This window comes from Artibeus jamaicensis, unplaced genomic scaffold (assembly GCF_021234435.1).
Source record: "Artibeus jamaicensis isolate MK-2021 breed Jamaican fruit bat unplaced genomic scaffold, CSHL_Jam_final contig_519, whole genome shotgun sequence".
Lineage (NCBI taxonomy): Eukaryota > Metazoa > Chordata > Mammalia > Chiroptera > Phyllostomidae > Artibeus > Artibeus jamaicensis.
This window is the reverse complement of record NW_026521871.1, coordinates 54,059,459-54,080,116: the sequence shown is the minus strand read 5'-3', so window position 1 is coordinate 54,080,116 and position 20,658 is coordinate 54,059,459. Positions and strand designations below refer to the sequence as shown.

The 20,658-nt window shown below is 53.4% G+C and overlaps 1 protein-coding gene across 7 annotated transcripts; it reads left to right on the top strand.

The window, feature by feature from the left end:
* The first annotated feature begins 62 nt into the window (after positions 1 to 62).
* On the top strand, positions 63 to 20,485 carry SHISA5 (shisa family member 5). 7 transcript variants are annotated; one of them, XM_053669175.1, is made up of 6 exons: positions 63 to 194; positions 4,583 to 4,730; positions 13,986 to 14,075; positions 18,841 to 18,956; positions 19,088 to 19,300; positions 19,385 to 20,485. In XM_053669175.1, the coding sequence occupies exons 3-6, from the start codon at positions 14,056 to 14,058 to the stop codon at positions 19,462 to 19,464; spliced, it is 429 nt and encodes a 142-aa protein (XP_053525150.1). In that variant the 5' UTR covers positions 63 to 194; positions 4,583 to 4,730; positions 13,986 to 14,055; the 3' UTR covers positions 19,465 to 20,485. The 7 variants fall into 7 exon arrangements, with proteins under 7 accessions (XP_053525150.1, XP_053525151.1, XP_053525148.1 ...); XM_037128399.2 differs by lacking the exon at positions 63 to 194 and adding an exon at positions 2,118 to 2,262; XM_053669176.1 differs by lacking the exon at positions 4,583 to 4,730.
* Positions 20,486 to 20,658: the final 173 nt, after the last annotated feature.

Genomic DNA, 20,658 nt, shown 5'->3' with positions numbered 1-20,658 from the left:
AGGGAGAGAACAGCCCCGCCCCCACCCTCTCCTCCCACCCTCTGGCCTCCCGGGGCTGCCTTCTAGTGACTAAGGAGGAGAAGCCCCAGAAGACGGAGCCTCAGGACTGGGTGGGGCAGAGGGTAAGGGCAGCGAGGACTCCGGCTGACACAGTGGGTCGGGAGGTGGACGTACAGCAGCTGCGGTTTTGCCCGGTGAGTGCTGAGAGGCGGGGCCGAGGGGCACTCGAGGGGGACTGGGCCTGAGGCAGCCCACCCCCTGGGGAAGTGACTCTGCAGGGCCAGTGCTCTGGGGAAAGCGGTCAGTGGGCTGAACCGGGCGCCTTTATTTCTTTTTTCGATTGAGCTGAGGGGGCAGAGGCAGCTGGGCAGGGTGGGTCTGGGCTGTACCGGGGAGGGCCCCTCTTCCTGCCCGGGGACTGGCAGGCCTCTGTTCCCACCTGCTGTGCTGTGGAAAGAAACAACCCACAGGTCCTTCACTTGGGCTAAAAGCCCCTGATATCAAACCCAGGTTAGTACCTGATGTAACTGTAGTTTCGTCCTGTACCAGGAGCATCATCTTACTCAGCCAGTATGGGGTTTTCTGGTCAACACCAGTGAGGCCGTCTGCCGCTGGGGCCCTCTCCATCCCCTCTAAAAAGAACAGGCAACATGCTTGATAAAAACCTCCCCCTTCTCCCCACCTCAAGAAAAGCGGTCCTCAGCCAAGAATAATCCTTTTTTCTTTTGTTAAGGGCTCCCTTGTTCCACTGGTCTCCCTATAAAAACCTTCTGTTTTGGAGAACCCCTTGGGGCACCCTGGCATTGAATCGCTTCTTTAAAGCCAACTAGATCTTCATATTTACTCGTCGAATTTGTTTCGTGCCCCTCCCTGGCAGGCGGTGCTGGGGACCCAGGGAGGACCCCAGGCCTCCTCTCCCACCCCAGCCTGGGGAACTCCATTGAGGACACCCTGTCAGGTCTCACCCTGACACAGGGCCCCCCAACCTCCGGTGAGAAGTAGGAGGGGACACCCGGAATGTACCCATGGGCTCACAGGGGCCCAGTTAGTGTGACGTTTCTGGTTTTACACCGAAACAAAATGTACTGCCTGGGGCGGGTGCAAAAAAACGCCGAAAGTCTGTGTCCTCCCAAGTTCAGACGTTAGAATCCTACCTCCCATAGTGGTGGCATTTGGAGGCAGGACTTTTGGGAGGTGAGTCGGTGGGGACCGGGAGCACTCCTGGATGGCATCAGAGCCCTTGTTAAAGAGGACCAGAGAGAGGAGGGTCCTGGATGAACCAGGAGGCTGACTCATCACACACAGAATCCGCTGGGTCCTTGATCTTGGACTTCCCAGTCTGCAGAACTATGAGAAATGTTGCTCATCAGTCAAGTCTGAGGATTTGTTCTAGCAGCCTGAGCCACTGAGACAGGGCTCAGCAGGGCCACCGCTCCTGGTAGCCCTGGCACCACGCCAGGTGTGTGGTGCCCAACATGTTCGTTCTCTGGGGGCAGGCAGGGATGAGGGCCAGCCAGCCTTCCTGAGCCCTCAGCTGCCCTGGGGGCAGGGGGCTCTCTCAGCCCAGGTCCCAAGCCAGGCTGCTGGGTGTAAGGGCTGAGCTACCTGGACTAGGGGCAGAGGACCACAGGGACAGGGGCATCCCAGCAGGAACCCCGGGGACACTGTGTCCTCAGAGCAGAGGTTCCCAGAAGCCTCAGGTCTCGACTTCCAGAAGGGACGGGCACCTACTGTGTGCGGAGTTCTGCTCCGGGCACTGTCGCTGTCCACCTCCCCTGGTCCCTGGGTGAGGAACAGGAGGATCAGCTGGGCACGTGACAGCGCGGGATGGGGGCGGGGGGCCGGGCCAAGGCGGCCGGGCAGCACCCAGCTGGTGCTCCGATGTGGTCGCAGGTTCCCTCGGAGACCACCTCTGCCCCCCACGCCCCGCTTGGGGCCGGGCGGAGAAGTCTCCCGGGAGCACAAGAGGACCGTGAGATCCCGAGGGGTCCCCGAGGGGTCCCCAGGGATCCGCGGGCTGCCAGGGGAGGGAGGATGCCTTTCTCCTCCCCCGCCTGCCCTTCCCCTCCTCTTCCTCCCTCCTCTTCCTCCCGACGGGATGCGCCGGGGCGGGGCGAAGAGGCGGCTGCCCGTTCAGGTCGCGGAGGCGGCGGCTGCAGCGCGACCCGTCCGTCTGTCCGTCTGCCCTCCCAGCCATGGCTGCGTCGCGGAACCTGTTGCTCCTCGTCCTGCTGCTGTTGCTGCTGCCGCCGCCCCCGGGGGGTGAGCCTTTGGGGTGGGGGCGTGCGTCCTGGCCAGGGACCGGGTCGGCCACGTTCTCGCCGACCCCGGAGGACCCAGGCGGTTAGCAGCGCCCCCGGGACTGACCTCCCCTCCGCCCAGCACCCCTCCCTGCCTGAAGTGACCTCGCCTAGACCCCAGGCAGCTGCCCCCATGGCTCTGCCCTGGAATTGGGGGGTGGGGGGTGGGTGTCTAGCGTCCCTCTGATGTTCCTAGGGATTGGTTCGGCCGTAGCCCCGGGTACGGTTTCCTGCCTGGCAGTCGCCCGGGGTGGTGGCTTCCTGGAGGCCTGGCCCCTCCATCCAGGCCTTTCCTTTGCCTGTGTTTACTGGCTGGGAGCCCCCAACCGCTGCCTCCAAGGCCCTTGTAGTCCTGGAGACAGCTGAGGTGGCCCAATGGGAGGAGACAGCTAACTGTATGTGTAGATTGGTTGATCGTGAAATTTTTAAAAATTGATTTTAGACAGAGAAAGAGAGAGGGAGGGAGAGACATTGGTTCATTCCACTTATTTATGCCTTCATTGGATGATTGTGTCCTGACTGGAAGGTGAACCTGCAACCTTGGCCAGGGCCGGGGCCAGGGTCAGGGCCAGGGTCAGGGTCAGGGCCTTGATGGTTTGATTGTAGACAGATGATTCGCAGATGGGAAGACCAGGCTGGGGGCTTTTTAGGGTTAGGAATTGGAGCCACACCTCCCCACCCCCAAGCTTAGGAAGCCAAAGATCCCTCCTGGTGGATGGCTTCTTCTAGAGGAAGGGCTTTACTTCCTAGGAGGACTCCGGAGGGCCTGGGGCGGGGAAAGGGAGCAAGCGGAGCTGTGGCCCCTGACTCAGGGAGGCCTGGAGAGTCTTGTCCAGAGTGTGTGAGGGTCAAAGAATGCTGTTGTCGTGGGCTTGTGGCCCGAATGGGCACACAGGTGTTTGCCATCAGCCCCAGCTTACAGGCTCCCCAGCTGTGGCTCTGACGGCTGTAGGTACTTTCTGGAGGTGGCGGGGGATCATCCCAGCTACTCCATAGTGTGGGCCGTGCTGAGCAGACCTGCTGCCGTGTGGACATCTGGCTGGGTCAGGCCTACGGGTCCCACCCTCTGCCCCCAGCTGTGCTCAGAGCAGGGCTCTGCTTGGAGCAGCCAAGGACAAAGTGTCTCCCTATTTCTTCCCCGTTCCTAGTTGTCTCTTCTTGTAGTCACTGAGTGGGCCTTGCTCTGCGATGGCCCCGGGGAACATGATACACGGACCAGGCTGGCTCTGGTCCCACTTGGAGTCCCACTCGGGACCTGTCCAGGCAGAATCCTGGACCATTCCGTCCTGCTGGTGGACACTAGCTCTCTGCTAAGGCAGCTTAAGGGTGCCTGGGAACATGGCTATAGCCTCTTCCTGGAAGTTAGTAAACCTCATGGTCGCCCAGAGCCCTGGGTCATTTTCTGCACTTGCCAGTCAAGTCCTCTCAGTGTGACCTTGTGTCCTGGGGCTCTGTACTCACCCCAGCCTGTGAGGATGTCCTTAGATCCCAGCTTGGTGGCCGAGAGCCTCGTGGTGGTTCTCGGACTTGAAACAGTGCTGCTGCCTTGGAGCCCTGGCCCCTGAGGGCACAGACATTTCTTAGGCACCTGCTGCAGGCCCAGCGCAGGACCGAGGGCTGCATGGACGTTGTGCGTAGGTGTGACTGCAGCCCACGGCGAATTGGTCAGGGGGCAGCCTACCTTGGGGGTGGGGTCAGGGCTGAGGCTGCTGTGGCCAGTGGTGGCCAGAGGGAATGAGGATCAAGAATTGGCCGGTCCAGTGCCTGGTCCCCAGCGACTAGCCAGGGATGTTGCTGTCCAGCTGTGTGACCGCTGGGCTTGGGCAGCTTCTGGAGGAGGTAGGCCAGAGTGGGGCCTGAAGGGTGAGTAGATTTGAAGGTGGGGGATGGCAAACAGCTAAGAATATGGACAGAGTGTGGATAGGGCTGGAAAGTTGGGGTGGCCTTCAAGGCCCTTTGCAGTCTAGATCCTGCCTTGTGGACTGTGGACTTGATCCTGACAGTGTGAACCAGGGATGGTCTGAGAGCAGGGGGTGGCCCAGTCAGACTCACACTTAGAAAGTTCATTCTCCTATCAGAAGGCTTGTGGGCTGGTGGGGCAAGAGGGAGCTCAGTTAGGCACGTCTGCTGTGGTCTGGGAGAGAAGGCCAGGCTGGTTGGGGCGGTGGCCAGAGGTGGCCCGGCATGCTTGTGCCTGCTGGCCCTGACCACTGGGACATGGCTGAGGCCTGGCATGAGGCTTCACTCGTGGCCACAGGTGAACAGATGTCTCTCTGCTCCAGCCCATGGCGAGGTGTGTGTGGATTCCAGTGGATACAACCTCTACCCCAAGAACTGCCCTGTTTTCTGCTGTGGCACTTGTTACAACCAGTACTGCTGCTCCGACATACTGAAGAAATTTGTATGGGACAAGGAGAGTTGTGAGGACAGGTGGGTGCCCCAGCGGGACTGTGCGTGGGAGGGAAATGGCCCCACCCCTCTGACCCCTCAGGCCTCTGAAGATGGTGGTGAACGTGGGGCCAGGGGGTTGGGGGCTCTCTGCTCTGGGCTGGACTCCCCAGACCCTGTTTTTTTAGTCCCTTGCCCCTCTCCCCCCAGCCCTGGAGGGCTCCAGCTCATCCAGCCTGGGGCTGAGCAGGTTTCTTAGCTGGTTTTGTGGCTCACCCTTGGGTGTGTACTTGTACCAACATATCCTCAGGGTGGGCACCTTGGCATGAGTGTGCCCCACAAGTGTGTGCATGAACCTAGGGGTGTTGTATGTGATTTGTACACGTACCTTCTTGTGGGTCCAAGAGGGCACAGAGCACGGGCATGCGCCCCATACTGTGCCATGCCCGTGAGCTCCCAGTGGCCCGTGGATTTACACTGCACCTTGGGCATAGACCGGAACCGAGCTTCCAGTCTTCCGCCTACGCCTCCCTTTGCCATATTCTTTGTTTCTTTTGTGTTTGGCCACAGGGATAGAGGGTTGAGGTGGTCATCCTCAGCTCATGGCAGGTGGTCATTATTGTCAGGACAAGACCAGCCCCCCACCATCTTACACATTTACTTTAATCTCCCGCGACCATTCCATTCCCCTCACCCAGGAGACCACCAGTCTGCCATATTCTTCTGATTGTTTCTGTTCTTGCAAAGTCTATATTGTTTTGTGAGTACAGTGGACCTCCTTCCTTTTTGCAGTCAGTCCAGGGTTTGTACAGCCCACCCATGTTCCCGGGCGTACATCCGGCTGGTGCCCGCCACTGTCGTGGTGTGAGTCGCTGTCACAGATAACTGTGGGGGCATCCTCACAGGACCTCCTCCTCCTTCTACAGGACCATGTGAGAATTTCCTGGAGGTACATGTGGGAGCACATTGCCAGGTCAGAGAGATGCATGTAGTTACTGACTAAGGGCTTTCAAAGTGCTCTTGGGAATGGCGGCACCATGCTGCACACCTGCTGGCCACGCCTGCGCATTCCTGATGGATTATATCCTACCCTTTTACTTTCCGGCTTTTAGTATTCTTACAACTTCCAAGATCTTTTTAGTTTTTCATTCATTCTGGTAGTTTTTTTTAAATAACAGGAACATTTAATCTATTTAAATATAATGTAATTGTTGGCATTCTGGGGTTGTATTTGCCATCTTATTTTGTTTTTTATTTATCTCTCCTGTGTTACTTTTTTCCTTACTGTATTATTTTAGTCTGTTTTTATTACATTTTTTTTCTTTCATCGTTTCTTTCTTTTCCAATTCATGTACCATTATTCCATTTTCTTGCCTTATTGCACTGGCTAGAACCTCCAGTACAATGTCGAATGCAGGCGGTAAGAGCAGATACCTCCGTCTTGTTTTTAATATTAGGGAGAAAGCATTCAATGTTACCTATAATGTCAGCTGTAGCTTTTTCATAGGTGTCCTTAATCAGGTTAAGGAAGTTCTTTTGCTAGTTTGTTTGGAGTTTTAATCATGAAGGAGTCTTGAATTTTGTCAGATTTTTTTTCCTGGACTTTTAGCAATGATCATGTGACTTTGTATTTTTATTCTAATTTACCAACATATATGGTAAATTATGTTGATCTCATTCTTAATATTTTATCTGAACAGAACTGAAGTCGGTGATTATTTTCTCTTACCATATTGTCTTCTGGTTTCTGTTACTTTCATCAAGCCATCAGTCCAATAGTCAGTTGTCTCTCATTTAAAATAAATCTTTTTTTTTCCATCTGACCGAAAAATCTTTTTCTTCCTTTGGTATCCTTCAGGTATCCTACAATGTACTAGGTATGGGTTTCTTTTTGTTTATGCTCCTGTGAATTTGTTGACCCTCTTATATCTGTGCTGTAGTGTCTCATCAGCTCTAGAAAATCTTTTGCTATTCTTTAGATATTGCCCTTTCACCTTCTCCTTTCCATCTGGAACTCCATTCAAGCATACGTTACGTCTTTTGCTCCAGCGTCCATGTCTCCAAGTCTCTCCTCCATACTCCCTCCTCCGTGCTGTGTTCTAGAAAAGGTCCTTCGATTCCTCAGTCCAGTCCAGCTTTCTTCAGCTGTGTCTCATCTGCTGTTAAACTCATCCACTGAAATTGTTTTTTTTTTAAATGGTTTATTTATTTATTTTTTAGAGATTTTATTCATTTATTTTTAGAGAGAGGAGAAGGGAAGGAGAGAAACATCAATGTGTGGTTGCACTTCGTTCTGGGGACTTAGCCCGCAGCCCAGGCATGTGCCCCGACTGGGAATCAAACCGGTAACACTTTGGTTCACAGGCCTGCACTCAATCCACTGAGCTACACCAGCCAGGGCTGAAGTTGTTTTTTATACTGTTGTATTGTGAAATATAACCCACATACAGAAAAGGGCACAAAACACTCAGCAACTTACCACGAAACGAACATCTAAGTAGCCGCCAGACAGGCTGACACACGCCGCCAGCACCCAGAAGCCCCCTTGAGCTAACGTCCCATCACTGTTGCTTCTCTTACTCCACAAAGGTAACTGTTATTCTAACTTTATATAAATACCTTTGCTTTCCTTTAGAGTTGTAATACCCAAGCATATATCCCTAAATTCTAGAGTTTAGTTTTCTTGCAGGGGGAGTGAAAAATACTTTCCTCAGTTGAGACAGGTTTCGGGGGCTAAGCCTGGGACGAGCCGCCCTGCCCGCTGCTGACCTGTCTGCGAGTCTCATGGGGACCCTTAGAACTTAGAGAAAAAAAAAACTCATGCCCAAGAAAGAAATGGGGAAGGGCATGAGTATGCTTCAGAGGGAGCCTACTTTGCTATTTCATAATACTTCTTCCTTTTTTAAAAAAGATTTATTTATTTCTATTTTTAGAGAGAAGGCAAGGGAGGGAGAAAGAGAGGGAGAGAAACATCAATGTGTAGGTGTCTCTTGTGTCATGCCCCCAACTGGGAATCTGGCCGGCAATCCAGGCATGTGCCCTGACTGGGAATTGAACCAGCAACCCTTTGGTTCGCAGGCTGGCACTCAATCCACTGAGCTACATGATCCAGGGCGCTTCTTCCTCTTTAAGCCTCATTTGAAATTATGTTTCTTCTACCTAATGCAGGTCTGCTGGTGTCAGATTTTCTTGTTTTTCATTTGTCTGAAAACGTCTTTTTTAAAAGATTTTGTTTACTTATTTTTAGAGAGAGGGGAAGGGAGAAGGGGAGAGAGAGAAACATCAATGTGTGGTTGCCCCTTGTACATGTGCCCCCAACTGGGAACCTGGCCTACAGTCCAGGCATGTGCCCTGACCAGGAATTGAGCCAGCAACCTTTTGGTTTGTAGGCCAGTGCTCAATCCACTGATCCGCCACTGAGCCACAAAAGCCAGGCTGAAAATTTTTATTTCATCTTCCTTTTTAACAGGTAAGAAGGATGTGGGCAGGATCCCCCAGTAGGGGGCGTGCAAGAGGCATCCACACATTGATGTTTCCCTCCTCCTCCCCTCTCTCTAAAAATAAATAAATAAATAAAATCTTTAAAAAAATGGCTTCTGGCCCATTTCCTCATTCCCGTCCTTTTGTGAAAGGTCATTTGTATACCGGGTTCCATGTTTCACCCACTGTCTCCTGCATTTCCACTGACCATCTTTTTGTTCATGTCCTTTGACTTTAGTCCACGTATAATTTACTCTGACCTATTCTCCAGTTCATGTATATATCCTTAGCTGTGTCTAGTTATTAATTTGCTGTATTATTTTTTAGTTCTGGATTTTAAAAATATTACAAGTTCTCTGGGATTGTTCAATCTTGAGTACCCTCAAGCGATGTATAAGTGCTGTTATTTTTCTTTTTTAAGATTTTACTTATTTATCTTTAGAGGGGAAGGGAAGGAGAGAGGGAGAGAAATGTCAATGTGTGGTTGCCTCTTGTGCTTCCCCTGCTGGGAACTGGCCTGCAGCCCAGGCATGTGCCCTGACTGGGAATCAAACTGGTGATCCTTTGGTTCATAGGCCTGCGCTCAATCCACTGAGCTATACCAGCCAGGACTAAGTGCTGTCATTTTAATGTCGATGTTGGATAACTTCGATATTCAAAGCCCTTGTGGACAAGTCCATGGTCTGTGACTCCTGTTGTTTTCTGTTCACGGTGTCTAATCTGATATTCCCGAAAGTGTTTGTAAGTTGATTGTAGAAATTTGGAGTTTAGGATTTCCTCCAGGGTGGATTTCAGTCACTTTTGTCAGGGCCTTTAGCGTTCGGGTCAGGTTGCCTGACCGCAGAGACTGAGATGACGGGAAGCTGAGCTGTCTGCTCAGTTTCTCCCTCGTCTTGGGTTGCAGCGTTTCGGGTCTCAGCCCAGCAGAGCAGGATTCACTGGGGCCTCCCCCGTGGTGGGCTCTAATCTTTCTCACCCGAGGCTCTCAGAAGTTCTGCTCAGCCTCTCAGCTCTCCTCTGAAGTTGGTGAGTGTCCCCGGGAGAAAGAGTCTCGGTCACCAGTCTCACCTTCGTGGACCTTCCTTCCAGCCTTCCCACCCCTGGGTCACCACATGGCAGACCCTGCTATGCCCTGACTTGCTGAAGCCTGCACGTTGGTCTTTACAAGTATTTCCTCCCCAGCTCCAGGGGTCGTCCTTCAAAAGCACGGCCCTAATGCTTTAAAATTTTTATTTTGATAAACATTTAATTTTGGGCATTTTCAACTAAGTATCAAATCAGAGAGAATAATATAGTAACTCGGTGTGTCCATCACCAGTTTCCACGGTTGCCAGCACCGCGACACTGCTGTTCCCGTACCTCCCACCACTTTTTAAATTTTCTGGATTATTTAAAAACAAATCCTACACATCATAAACATTTCTCCTTAAATGTTCATTTTTTTAAGGTTTTATGTATTTATTTTTTAGAGAGATGTGAGGGGAAAGAGAAGGAGAGGGAGAGAAACACTGATCGGTTGCCTCTCGCGAGCCTCCAACCGGGGGCCTGACCAGCAACCCAGGCACATGCCCTGCCTGGGAATCGATCCAGGGACCGTTTGGTTTTTGGGATGAAGCCCAACTCACAGGACCACACCAGTCAGGACTTTAAATGTTCACTGTATCAGTACCAATGAGTCCTTTAAAAAATATAACCACTATATCAGTAACACATTTAAAAAAAATTTTTTATTGATTATGCTGTTACAGTTGTTCTATTCCCCCCTTCATTCCCCTCCACCCTACCCCCCGTCCCCACCATTACCCCCCTTTAGTTTATGACCATGTGTCTCAAGTTCTTTAGATTCTATATTTCCCGTGCTATTCTTGCCCCCCCCCATCTATTTTCTATCTACTGTCTATGCTGCTTATTTTCTGTACCTTCTCCCCCCTTCTCCTCCTCCCACTCCCCTGTTGCTAACCCTCCTTGAGATCTTCATTTCTATGTTTCCACTCCTGATCTATCTGTCCTTTTAGTTTGCTTTTGTTTTAGGTGTGGTTGTCAATAACTGTGAGTTTGTTGTCCTTTCACTGTTCATGTTTCTTTAACTTCTTTTTCTTAGATAAGTCCCTTTAACATTTCCTATAATAAGGGCTTGGTGATGATGAACTCCTTGAATTTGATCTTATCTGAGAAGCACTTTATCTGTCCTTCCATTCTAAATGAAAGTTTTGCTGGATAGAGTAATCTTGGTTGTAGGTCTTTGGATTTCATGACTTGGAATACCTCTTTCCAGCCCCTTCTTGCCTGTAAGGTCTCTTTTGAGAAATCTGCTGACAGTCTGATGGGGACTCCTTTGTAGGTGACTGTCCCCTTAGCTCTTGCTGCTTCTAGGATTCTCTCCTTCATTTTAATTTTGGCTAATGTAATGATGATGTGCCTTGGTGTGTTCCTTCTTGGGTCCAACTTCTTTGGTACTCTCTGAGCTTCCTGGATTTCCTGGAAGTCTATTTCCTTTGCCAGATTGGGGAAATTCTCCTTTATTATTTGTTCAAATAAGTTTTCCACTGGTGGCTGTGCCTTTCCCCCTTCTGGTACCCCTATAATTCGGATGTTGGAGCGTTTAAAGATGTCCTGGAGGTTCCTAAGACTCTCCTCATTTCTTTGAATTCTTGCTTCTTGACTCTTTTCTGTTTGGCCATTATTTACTTTCTTCTGGTCCACTCCATTGATTTGAGTCCCAGTTTCCTTTTCATTGCTATTGGTTTCCTGTGCAATTCCATTCATTTCAATTAGTTTTGCCTTCATATATTTGTCTAATTTGTGGCTATAATCAACCAGTTCTGTGAGGATCCTGATCACCAGGGTTTTAAACTGGGAGTCTGAGAGTTTTGCTATTTCTTCATCGCTTAGATTTATAGGCTCTGGGGCTTTGAGATCTTCTTGAGCCATTTTTGGTCTGTTCGTGCCTTTTAAGTCTGAGGAGCGGAGCCTTGGACTCTCAGGTCGCTGGGTTGTGACGCTATATGTGGGGGCGTGGTCAGAGCGGGGAAATGGCAGCACCCTCTGCTGTCTCTTGCCGCTAGGTGAGGAGCAGAGGCCCAGGTGGTTCACCTAGGCGGGGCCACTTAGAGTCGCTGGGTTATGACGCTGTATGTGGAGGTGGGGTCAGAGCAGGGAAATGGCGGCGCCCTCCCTGCCGCTGGCCGTGGGACCGGCTGGGTCCCGGTCCAATCGCCCACCCCCTCGCTTGTCTATCCGCGCACCAATGCACGACCACAGTCAGCCTGCAGCCCTGCTCCCTCGCTGTTTCCCTACGGTCGCTCGCTCGGTCGCTCGCTCGGTGGCTCGCTCGGTGGCTCACTAGGCCCAACCCTGCACCTGGATTCCGCGCACCTGAGTCCGTCTGACAGAGTTTTCCTGTGCAACCCCACTTCACCAGCTGCTGGTTTCGCTGCTTACCGGTCAGATGAAGAATTTGTTGTTAACAGACTTCCGAAAAGTTCAATTGTCTGTGTTCTGGCTGTGTTTTCTGTTGCTAACATTTAGTTGTCTCTAAACTTGTTTGTGTGAGAAGGCACGGCACATCCACCTATGCCTCCATCTTGGTGGAAGTCCAGTAACACATTTTTCATAATTGACAGTAATTCATGAATAGCTATCAATACTAGTCTGTCTTCAGCTGACTCCATTTGTTTCAAGAATGTCTTTTCATGGGTGGTTTGTTCAAGTCAGAATTCAAATGAGTTATTTGCCGGGGTCCAGCCTCAGCAGGTCTCAGGGTCCCTGAAGGATGGACGCCGCAGGCAACGAATGAAGTGTCAGACACCGGATTGGATGCCGGAGAACAGCCAGCCTCTGTGGGTCTGACCCAACTCACAGAGTTTGATTTAAGCTTTATTTTTATAGAGATTGTTGCATAACATTAAAGGAACCAGGTGCATGGCATGATCAGTTAAGCAGAAAAAATCAATACAGAGGTAGCTAGGAAAAGTACAGGAAATTCTGTAGATTCAGTTATGTTAAACAAAGATTATTTTGACCAAGAGACCCATTAATCAGACAATTAGAAATAGCTGTATATACAGAGTTTAAATGTCTTATTGTTTATTAAAGTTCTTAGAATTTGGCATGGGGCAAAAGGATACGCTAGACTGAACAGTGGTTATAGGAAATTTATTACAAGGCCTTTGTGGTGTCTAACTTAGCTATCTTTCTGTCTAGAATCTTTCTTTATGTACTACGGACTGTAACTCCTTGGCAATTGTTTCTGCGTGCTCAGTTTGTAATAGTTAACCAGCTTCTGCTTCTTTACCTGTCTAATCCCATCAATATATATTCCTGTCCAAGGTAGAGGAGGGGCTGTTACTCTATCAACTTTTAGACTTTCAGGGGCTACCCCATCAGGGGGGACTTTTGTTCTATGGGCAAGAAATCATTTTGTACAACCTCATTGGAATTCTGCAGTTCATTGGACCTGAAATACAGGTGTCTAAAAATCCCACCACATACTAATCACAAAGACAGACATGCAGGGAGAGATAGACAGGAAGTCCAGCCACAGCTGCCTCTGCTGTGCAGATGTGTCTCTTGCATCCCGACTGTGTCAAGGGTCGGCTGTTGGTCGGCTCCTTACAGTTATTATTTTAAAAATCTCTGCTGTACCTATAGTTACTTCCCCTTTTTTAAGATCTGCATTTTTTTCTTTTGTATCATTTCTCCTTTTCTTGTTTAGTCTTGCCAGAGGTCTACCAGCTTTGGTTTTGTTAATCTTCTTTTATTGTTTGCAACTGTTCTCTTTTATTTTTGCTTCCTTTTTTGGGGGTTGGGGCTGTTGCACTGTTTTTTTCTCATCTTCTTAGAGTTTAATACCATTTCACTATTAAAAGTTACATTTCCTCTAAGAGCTGCTTTAGCTGAGTTTTACAAAAATTTTTAAAGATTTTATTTGTTTATCTTTATAAATAAAGATAGAGGGGAAGGGAAGGAGAGAGGGACAGAAACATCAATGTACAGTTGCCTCTCGTGCGTCCCCTACTGGGAACTGGCCTGCAACCCAGGCATGTGCCCTGACTGGGAATCAAACCGTGATCCTTTGGTTCACAGGCCCATGCTCAATCCACTGAGCTACACCAGCCAGGACAAATTTTTTTATTTATTTGCTTTTAGAGGGAGAGAGAAAAACATTAATGTGCAAGAGAAATAATTGGTTGCTTCTTGCAAGCCCCTAACTGGGGACCTGGCCTATAATCCAGGCATGTACCCTGACTGGGAATTGAACCAGTGACCTTCACTTCACAGGCTGGCACTCAGTCTACTAAGTGACACCAACCAGGGCTGAGTTTCACAAATTTTGATCTGGAGTATCTTCATTATCATTCAGTTTTTCATATTTCCTAATTTCCCTTATGATTTCTTGTTTAACTCACAGGAGGTTTTTTATTGTTGTTGCCATGTTATTTTCAGCATTTCCTTTATGTTTTTGAACACGGCATTGTAATATTCTGCTGCCACTTTCTGACTTCACCCCATTGTGAAGCCAGAGAAGATGCTTCCCATGACAGCCGTCTCTTCCGATCCATTGAGGTTTGTTCTGTAGCTTCACGTGTGGTCTGCCCTGAAGGACGTGCAGGGTGCACTTGAGAAGAGGGGCTTGGTGTCGCGGCCGCAGGTGCCGGTGGCGCGTGCGACACCCATTCCCGGGGACCGTGCCTGCTGCCTCCGAGGCCCGTACCGAGTGGGCTTTTGTGCGTGCTCCGTGTGTGCACTCACGCAGGGTGTGCTCGTTCCTGGGGTGCCTGTGGGGGTCGTGCTAACCGTGAGGTTTTCCTCGTGCAGTTTAGCTGCCGTCAGGAAGAGCGTGGAGAGTGTGGAGCAGCTGGCCTCGCCGCTGAGCTTTAACTCCGACATGGACAGCGACATCCCAGGGTGAGTGAGACCAGCAAACTGGGCGCACCTTCCTGGCGGAGGTGGCAGGGGCCCTAGGTGGGCTGGGATGAAGGCTGCGGGGACTGGGATGGGGAGGAGTCATCGGCCTGGGGTCCCAGGAGAGCTGTTACCATGTCCAACCACCAAGGCCTTCCATCCTTATGTTGTCGGGAAGTTGTATCCCTGTTGTGCTGGGGATGGGACTGACTGTGGTTGGGGGTTGGCATTTGAAAGGCCAAGGGTGGGGGTTTGTATTGACCTCAGTGGGGGGCTGGGCTCGGGTGAGCAGAAGGGGAGACAGCAATGGCAGACAGTGGTGAGCGCACGATGAAGGGTCAGTAGTGCGTGGTCGGGGAGGGGACGGGGGGGGGGCGATGGGGACGTGTGACTCGGGGGCAGACAGGCCATGTAGGGTGGCAGGAAGTGATTGTGGTGACATTCCGGTGGGGTGGTGGCGGTGCCTGGTGTGTGGAGATGGGGTAGCAGTGGTGGGCCAGGATGCTGAGACACCTGGCGATGTGCAGGTCTGTGGGTCATGGTTACTATGTCAGGGCTGCCCTTTTAGGGGGCCAGGGAGCACCCCAATCTCCTGAACCCAGCCCCAGGGACACTGCAGCACCTGCCTTATACAAGTGTAGGGCTCAAGGCACAGGTTTCTGGAGGGTGGAGGGACAGGGTTGTCAGTGACACTTCTGTGAATGCCCTCAGGTGGCCACCTGTCCAGGGTTACAAGGAGGTGCCTTCTTGGGTGCCCTGGCCGAGGGCACTGCTGTCTGTCCGCAGGGGTGCTAGCGCTGTGGTAGGTCCAGCCCCCGCTGTCCGGGCTGGCTCTGCACAGACCCTGATGGGGGAGAAACTGCTTGGTGCCAGGGACCTGCGCCAGCTCTGCCCCCTCCCCACACAACCCCCTTCCTGCTCCGTTGTTGGATCTTGCCCTCGGCTTTCCCTCTGGGTGACTCCTTTGGGTTCCCAAGAACAAGGCGCCCAGTCAGAGCGCAGGGATGCAGATGAGCCCGTGTCTGCCTGGCACAGCGGGGTGAGTGGGGCCCTCCTCCGAGTGGGCACTGCTTCCCAGAGTGTGGCTATGCTGGGCTCGGCCCTGGTCTTCTGCCCGCTTCCTCAGCCCCAGCTCTGGCGGGTGAGCCTCATCCTGCTCTGTCAGCACAGTCTGGCTGGGTTCATTCCCTCCCCAGAGCTTCCTTGATCCCCTGTCATGGTTCCTTTGGATCCTGATTTTATTGCCCCTTTCTAGCTCTTTGCCACTAATGGAATGGTCTGGTAGGACTGCTGTGTGTGCGTGTGTGTCTGTGTGTGTGTTTAAAGATTTTATTTATTTTTAGAGAGGGGAAGGGAGGGAGAGAGGGAGAGAAACATCAATGTGTGGTTGCCTCTCGCACTCCCCCTACTGGGGACCCGGCCTACAACCCAGGCATGTGCCCTGACTGGGAATTGAACCTGGTTCACAGGTTGGCACTCAATCCACTGAGCCACACCAGCCAGGGCAGGGTTGGTGTGTTTTCTGCACCTGAATGGTAGAACCTGAATGGTAGACAGGCCCTGGGCAGCCTGGGCCGCCCCTCTGCCCCCACTGCCCTCTGACAGCCCAGGGGACTGGGAGGGAGGGCCATTAGGTGGGGTGTGGGCGCAGCGAGCCCGTGCTGACTCCCAGCCCCCACAGCGCCCTTTCTGCGGCCCTTGCACACACCATGTCACGGCCGGTCTGCCGCCCTGTCAGTGTCACTCGAGAGCGGGTGTCCCAGCCCCAGAGACCCCGAGATGGCCCTTTCTGATGTAAGCACTGGGAGTCTTTGGCCTCCTCTGGGCTGCTCAGTTCTGCCTCCTGAACTTGGCCTTCAGGCTCCCTAATCTGGGAAGAAGTGCCAACCTGGGGAAGCCCCCGTTCCTCTCAGAGGCAGGCTTCCGAGAGAAGCCCGGCCGTGCCATGGGGTCCCGGAGTGAATTCATTCATTCATCAGGGACTTACTGAGCACCCACTCTGTGCCAGCTGCTGGAGACGGTGATGGCGCAAAGCATCTGAGAAAGGGGCGTTTTGAGCTGAGGGCTGAAGGATAGACAGGGACCAGTGATGTGTGGGCGGGAGGAAGGAGGGGCTGGGCCAGGCCGGAGGAACTGCTTGTGCCAAGGCAAACGCTGGGAAGGAGGGCAGTGTGGCTGCAGTACTCAGGAGGGAGGGCGGGAGTCCCAGACCACACGAGGGGCTCTATGTTACTTAACCTTGGAAGGTTAAAATCTGCCTTGTTGCAAGTTTTACTCTCTGGTGAGACAAATCCTAACTTTCCCCTGCCCCACTTTTATTATGAACTATAATATATAACATACTCGCGCACACACACACACACACACAGTGTCACAAGTGATAGAACAGCTTTGTGGGCCAAGAGCTGCGGGAGCCACAGTGGGCCTTTGAGAAGGGAGTGACGGGATCATCCTGGTAGGGCTGAGGTAGCTGAAGGAGCCTGTGGCGGAGGGTGGCGGGCCGCCCGGGGAGGCCAGTCCGGGCAGGCCAGGTCTGGCCTCCTCCCCACTCCCGGGCTCCCTGCTGCCCAGTCGGGTGGAGCAGCGAGGGGGCTTGGGCGCCTGAGCCACTCCCTCCCTGTCCTTTTTTTTTTTCCCTTTTAATATCCTGGGAGTTGATTTCTAACACGTAAGCATTCACAATACACTCAAAGTCGAGTACTTTAAAATTACAGTAAGACAACTTTTAGCTCATTGGTGTCATATAGAAAGGAGTGTAATGCTGGTACATTTTTCTAATGTTCATTTGTAAATGACAGAAGTATTTTTTGTTAATACCTTGTAACCAGGACTCCCCATTAACCTGTCAGGAAAACTAGCCTTCCCCTTTCACCTTTTGTACTTTTACTACTGTAAAATCTAGGTGGTTCTTGTTTCCCTCTGGGGCCTGTTTCACCCTTTGACCCTGGCATCCCACGAAGCCCGGGAACCCCAGGAAGTCTGTGGTCACCCATGTTTTAGATGTATCTGTATTAGGTTTGGGTCCTCTGAGCTATATGTCTATCTGGTAAAAGGTATGCTGGACTGATGGTTATGCCCAAAAATCTGGGTGAAAAAAGAGGGGGGGATCTGTGGAAAGTCACTTCATGGGGCAATCTGATCCTGAATTCCTAACTGGGCAGGTCATGCCCAGCGGTCTCCCTGGTGCATAACTTCTTTAGCAAAAGGCTTATCTTGGCCTTAAGCAAGCCCGGTCTCTTGTTTCTCGGTATCCTGTTAACACCTGTGCTGTGTCTTTAAGAAGATCCTGTGTCTGTCCTTCCTGCCACTGACGTCAGGATAGGGGAGGGCTGAGGAGGAGATGTGCTTTCCTTTTCTCTGAAATGGGAGGAGATTGAAACCGAGTGGCCTGGCCGCGATGGAAACAGAGCAGTCTGGGACAGGAAGACCCTGAGTAAAGGTGGAGGCTGACATGGGGTGAGCCTGGGCGCCATACTGTGTGTGAGAGAGAGAGAGGCTGGGCGAGAGACTGAAGGTGATGGGCCTGCCCTCGCGGGTCACTGGTCACTGATTGTTGTGAACATGTGTGTTCCCCCTTTCCCTGTCTCCTTTCCCTGTCCACAGAAGGTCTGGGAGGAGCCTGTGGCCGAGGGAGGGGCAAACGAGGGCTCATCTCTCTGGCAACACTGACATCCTGTCTTGCAAATGGGCTTGGGCATTTTCGTCTGCAGTGTGGAGGGTCTGCCCTGCGTCTGTCCCTAGGCTGTGGCACAGGGCCCTGCAGAGGTGCCGCCTGTGTGGGCTGTGGAAGGGCTTCCCCTGCCCCGTGGGACCCACACCCCCAAAACCCTGCACCCCCCACCCCAAGTCTGGGGAGGCTCACCAGGCTCCTCCTGGGTTTTCCTGGGCTCGGTGCACCTACTGAGCATCAGAATGGAGTTTGGCCTCTGGGGGTGGGGTGGGTATGAGGGTGGGGGGCTCTGTCTGCCCTGGAGAGACAGTGTTGTCCCAGGGCCTGCTTTTCTCAAAGAGCAGGCCCCCACTGTCATGGTCCTGGCTGAGGGGCTGGGTCAGGCAGGGAGGCCTCCTCTTCCAGAAGGCAGATCACCTCCAGCTCCCCTCACCCCAGCATCCGACTGGCTCTTAGTTTTCCCACCTGTGGAGCCCAGGAGTGCAGGTGGACACCTGGCACAGTGCTGGCGCCCAGCAGGCTCCGGTCACGTGGGGGACAGCCCTGCCCTGGACCGTGAGCCAGCCAGTGCCGAGGCTGGGCGCACTGCATTCCTCTCCTCGCCGTTCTGGACGCGCTGGCCTCTGCTGTCCGGGATCTCCTCCCCATCTTCGTCCCCTGGCCGTCCTGAGTCATTACCTCCGATGTCTGCCTACTCTGGGGCTCCCTGGGCTCCTGGAGGCCACGGTCTGTCTCACGCCTCGCTTAGTGTTTGGCCCAAACCACAGTACCTGGCTTGTGGCACGTGCTCGATGACCATTTGCTCATCAGTTGGTGGTGGACGAGAGGTGTGGGTGGTGGAGAGGTGCAGAACAACTCCCCACCATGCTCTTGAGGGCGGGGCAAGGGGCGCACACCCCAGGTGGGGTGCTTTATATAGATTCGCAACCCCATTTTACCCATGAGGAAACTGAGGCTGGAACAGGATACCCTGTGAGTTCCTCTGTGTTGCCCAGAGTGTCTCCTGCAAGAGGGGAGCCCCCTGGGGGTGGCTGGGTTGTGGACTGCTGGTCCTGGCTAGAGGCGAGAGGCCCCAGGTCACGACTGGCTCTGTGGCAGGTTCGGGGCCACTGTTGCCGTCGGTGTGACCATCTTCGTGCTCTTCATTGTCACCATCATCGCCTGCTTCACCTGTTCCTGCTGCTGTTTGTACAAGATGTGCTGCCGGCCTCGCCGTAAGCACGCCTGCCCCACCCACCCACTGTGCAGGGCCCAGGGTGGCCCGGAGCTGCCCAGGGCCCTGACTTGGCTAAGCCGGAGGGAGGGGTGGCAAGCCTGAGGGTCCTGACTGGGGTTCTGTTTGCAGCGGTCGTGACCACCACCACGTCCACCACCGTGGTGCACGCCCCCTACCCTCAGCCTCCCAGTGTGCCGCCCACCTACCCGGGGCCGTCGTACCAGGGCTACCACCCCATCGCCCCCCAGCCGGGGATGGCGCCAGCACCCTACCCGACGCAGTACCCGCCGCCCTACCCGGCCCAGCCCACGGGCCCACCAGCCTACCATGAGACACTGGCTGGTGAGTACCGCTGCCGACTCTGAGCGGCCCTGACCCCGAAGCTCCCACGGCGCCCGCAGCCAACCACGGTCCTTCTCTTTGCAGGAGGCGCAGCCACACCCTACCCCCCCAGCCAGCCTCCTTACAACCCTGCGTACATGGACCCCCCAAAGGCCGCCTACTGAGCACACACCCGCGTCTCCGGTTGCCACTTGACTCGTCGTGTGTGCGTGTGTGTGCATGAGAACGGCTCTGAAGGCCCAGACCTTTTCTCACCGTGCAGATGTGTGTGTGGCGTGTTTGTGTACCCGTGATGCCGACAAGGTGGGGACGACCCTGCCAGAGTTGCTGGGACCGTACTTTCGTTTTCTTCCTCACTTCAAATGAAGCCTCCTTGAAATCTCAAACAAAATTCAAAGAATGGGGTGGGAGTTCATTGCCAGGCCACCCCAGGGAGACCAGGCGGGACTGGCCCTGCCAGGGCGGCACAGTTCTCGGAGGATAGACGCACCAGTGCCCTGGCTTCAGCGGAACAGCCGGCGTCGGCTTGTCCCCAGGGTGTGTGTCCCTTTGAAGAACCAGAGCTCGGATGCAGGGAAGCGGGCGAGGCCCTGGACTCAGCTGAGCTGGGTTTCGACCCCCTGAGCCTGTGTTGTGTGCACCCAGTGGGAGGCGGGCAGCCTTTGGATGTCAAGATGCCCCACCCACCCGCCAGCCGTGTGCCTGGACTATTCCTGCAGCCTCCCTGGGACCACCTGGAGGGTCACATCAGGTGGCTCTGCACCCCCCCCAGCAGGTGGCAGGGTGGCCTCTGTCCACCTACACACTCAGGTGTCCTCCCTGCAGTGTTTTTGTTTTACTTTCAGCCAAACATGTTGCCTGTTTTCTCTTTTAAAGTGTGTGAGGTCGTTGCTCTGAGGCCGAAGCCCGGGGTCCTGGAGGGAGGTCGGCGCACAGGGAGGGGCCGCCCGACCCTGACAGTCCCTGCCTCCCTCACGCCAGCCTTGGCGCAGCCAGCTCTGTGCTCCTGTGTGTTGTGTCCTCACCCGACTCAGAGGTGGCGGGGGCCCCAGTGGCTGCTGGCCCAGACTCGAATACATCGGTGCTCCTCCGTCCCCGTTGCTGTCTCGGCTCTGTGCCCCTTGGTGTGTGTCTGAGTCCCGGGTCTGTGCCTCTGTTTACAATAAACTCGGACTTGGAGCCACACCCCCTCTGCACGGCCTTGGCTGGGGGCGCTGGGAATGCCGGGTTTGCCCTCCTAGTGCAGGGCTCAGGCAGCTGGTCATCCTGCTAGGGAGGAGGGTGAGGGACAAAGACTGCCACCCTCTGCGCTCCCTTCCCAGGCACCTGAGTGTGGGCAGTGGTGCAGGAGGTTCTGG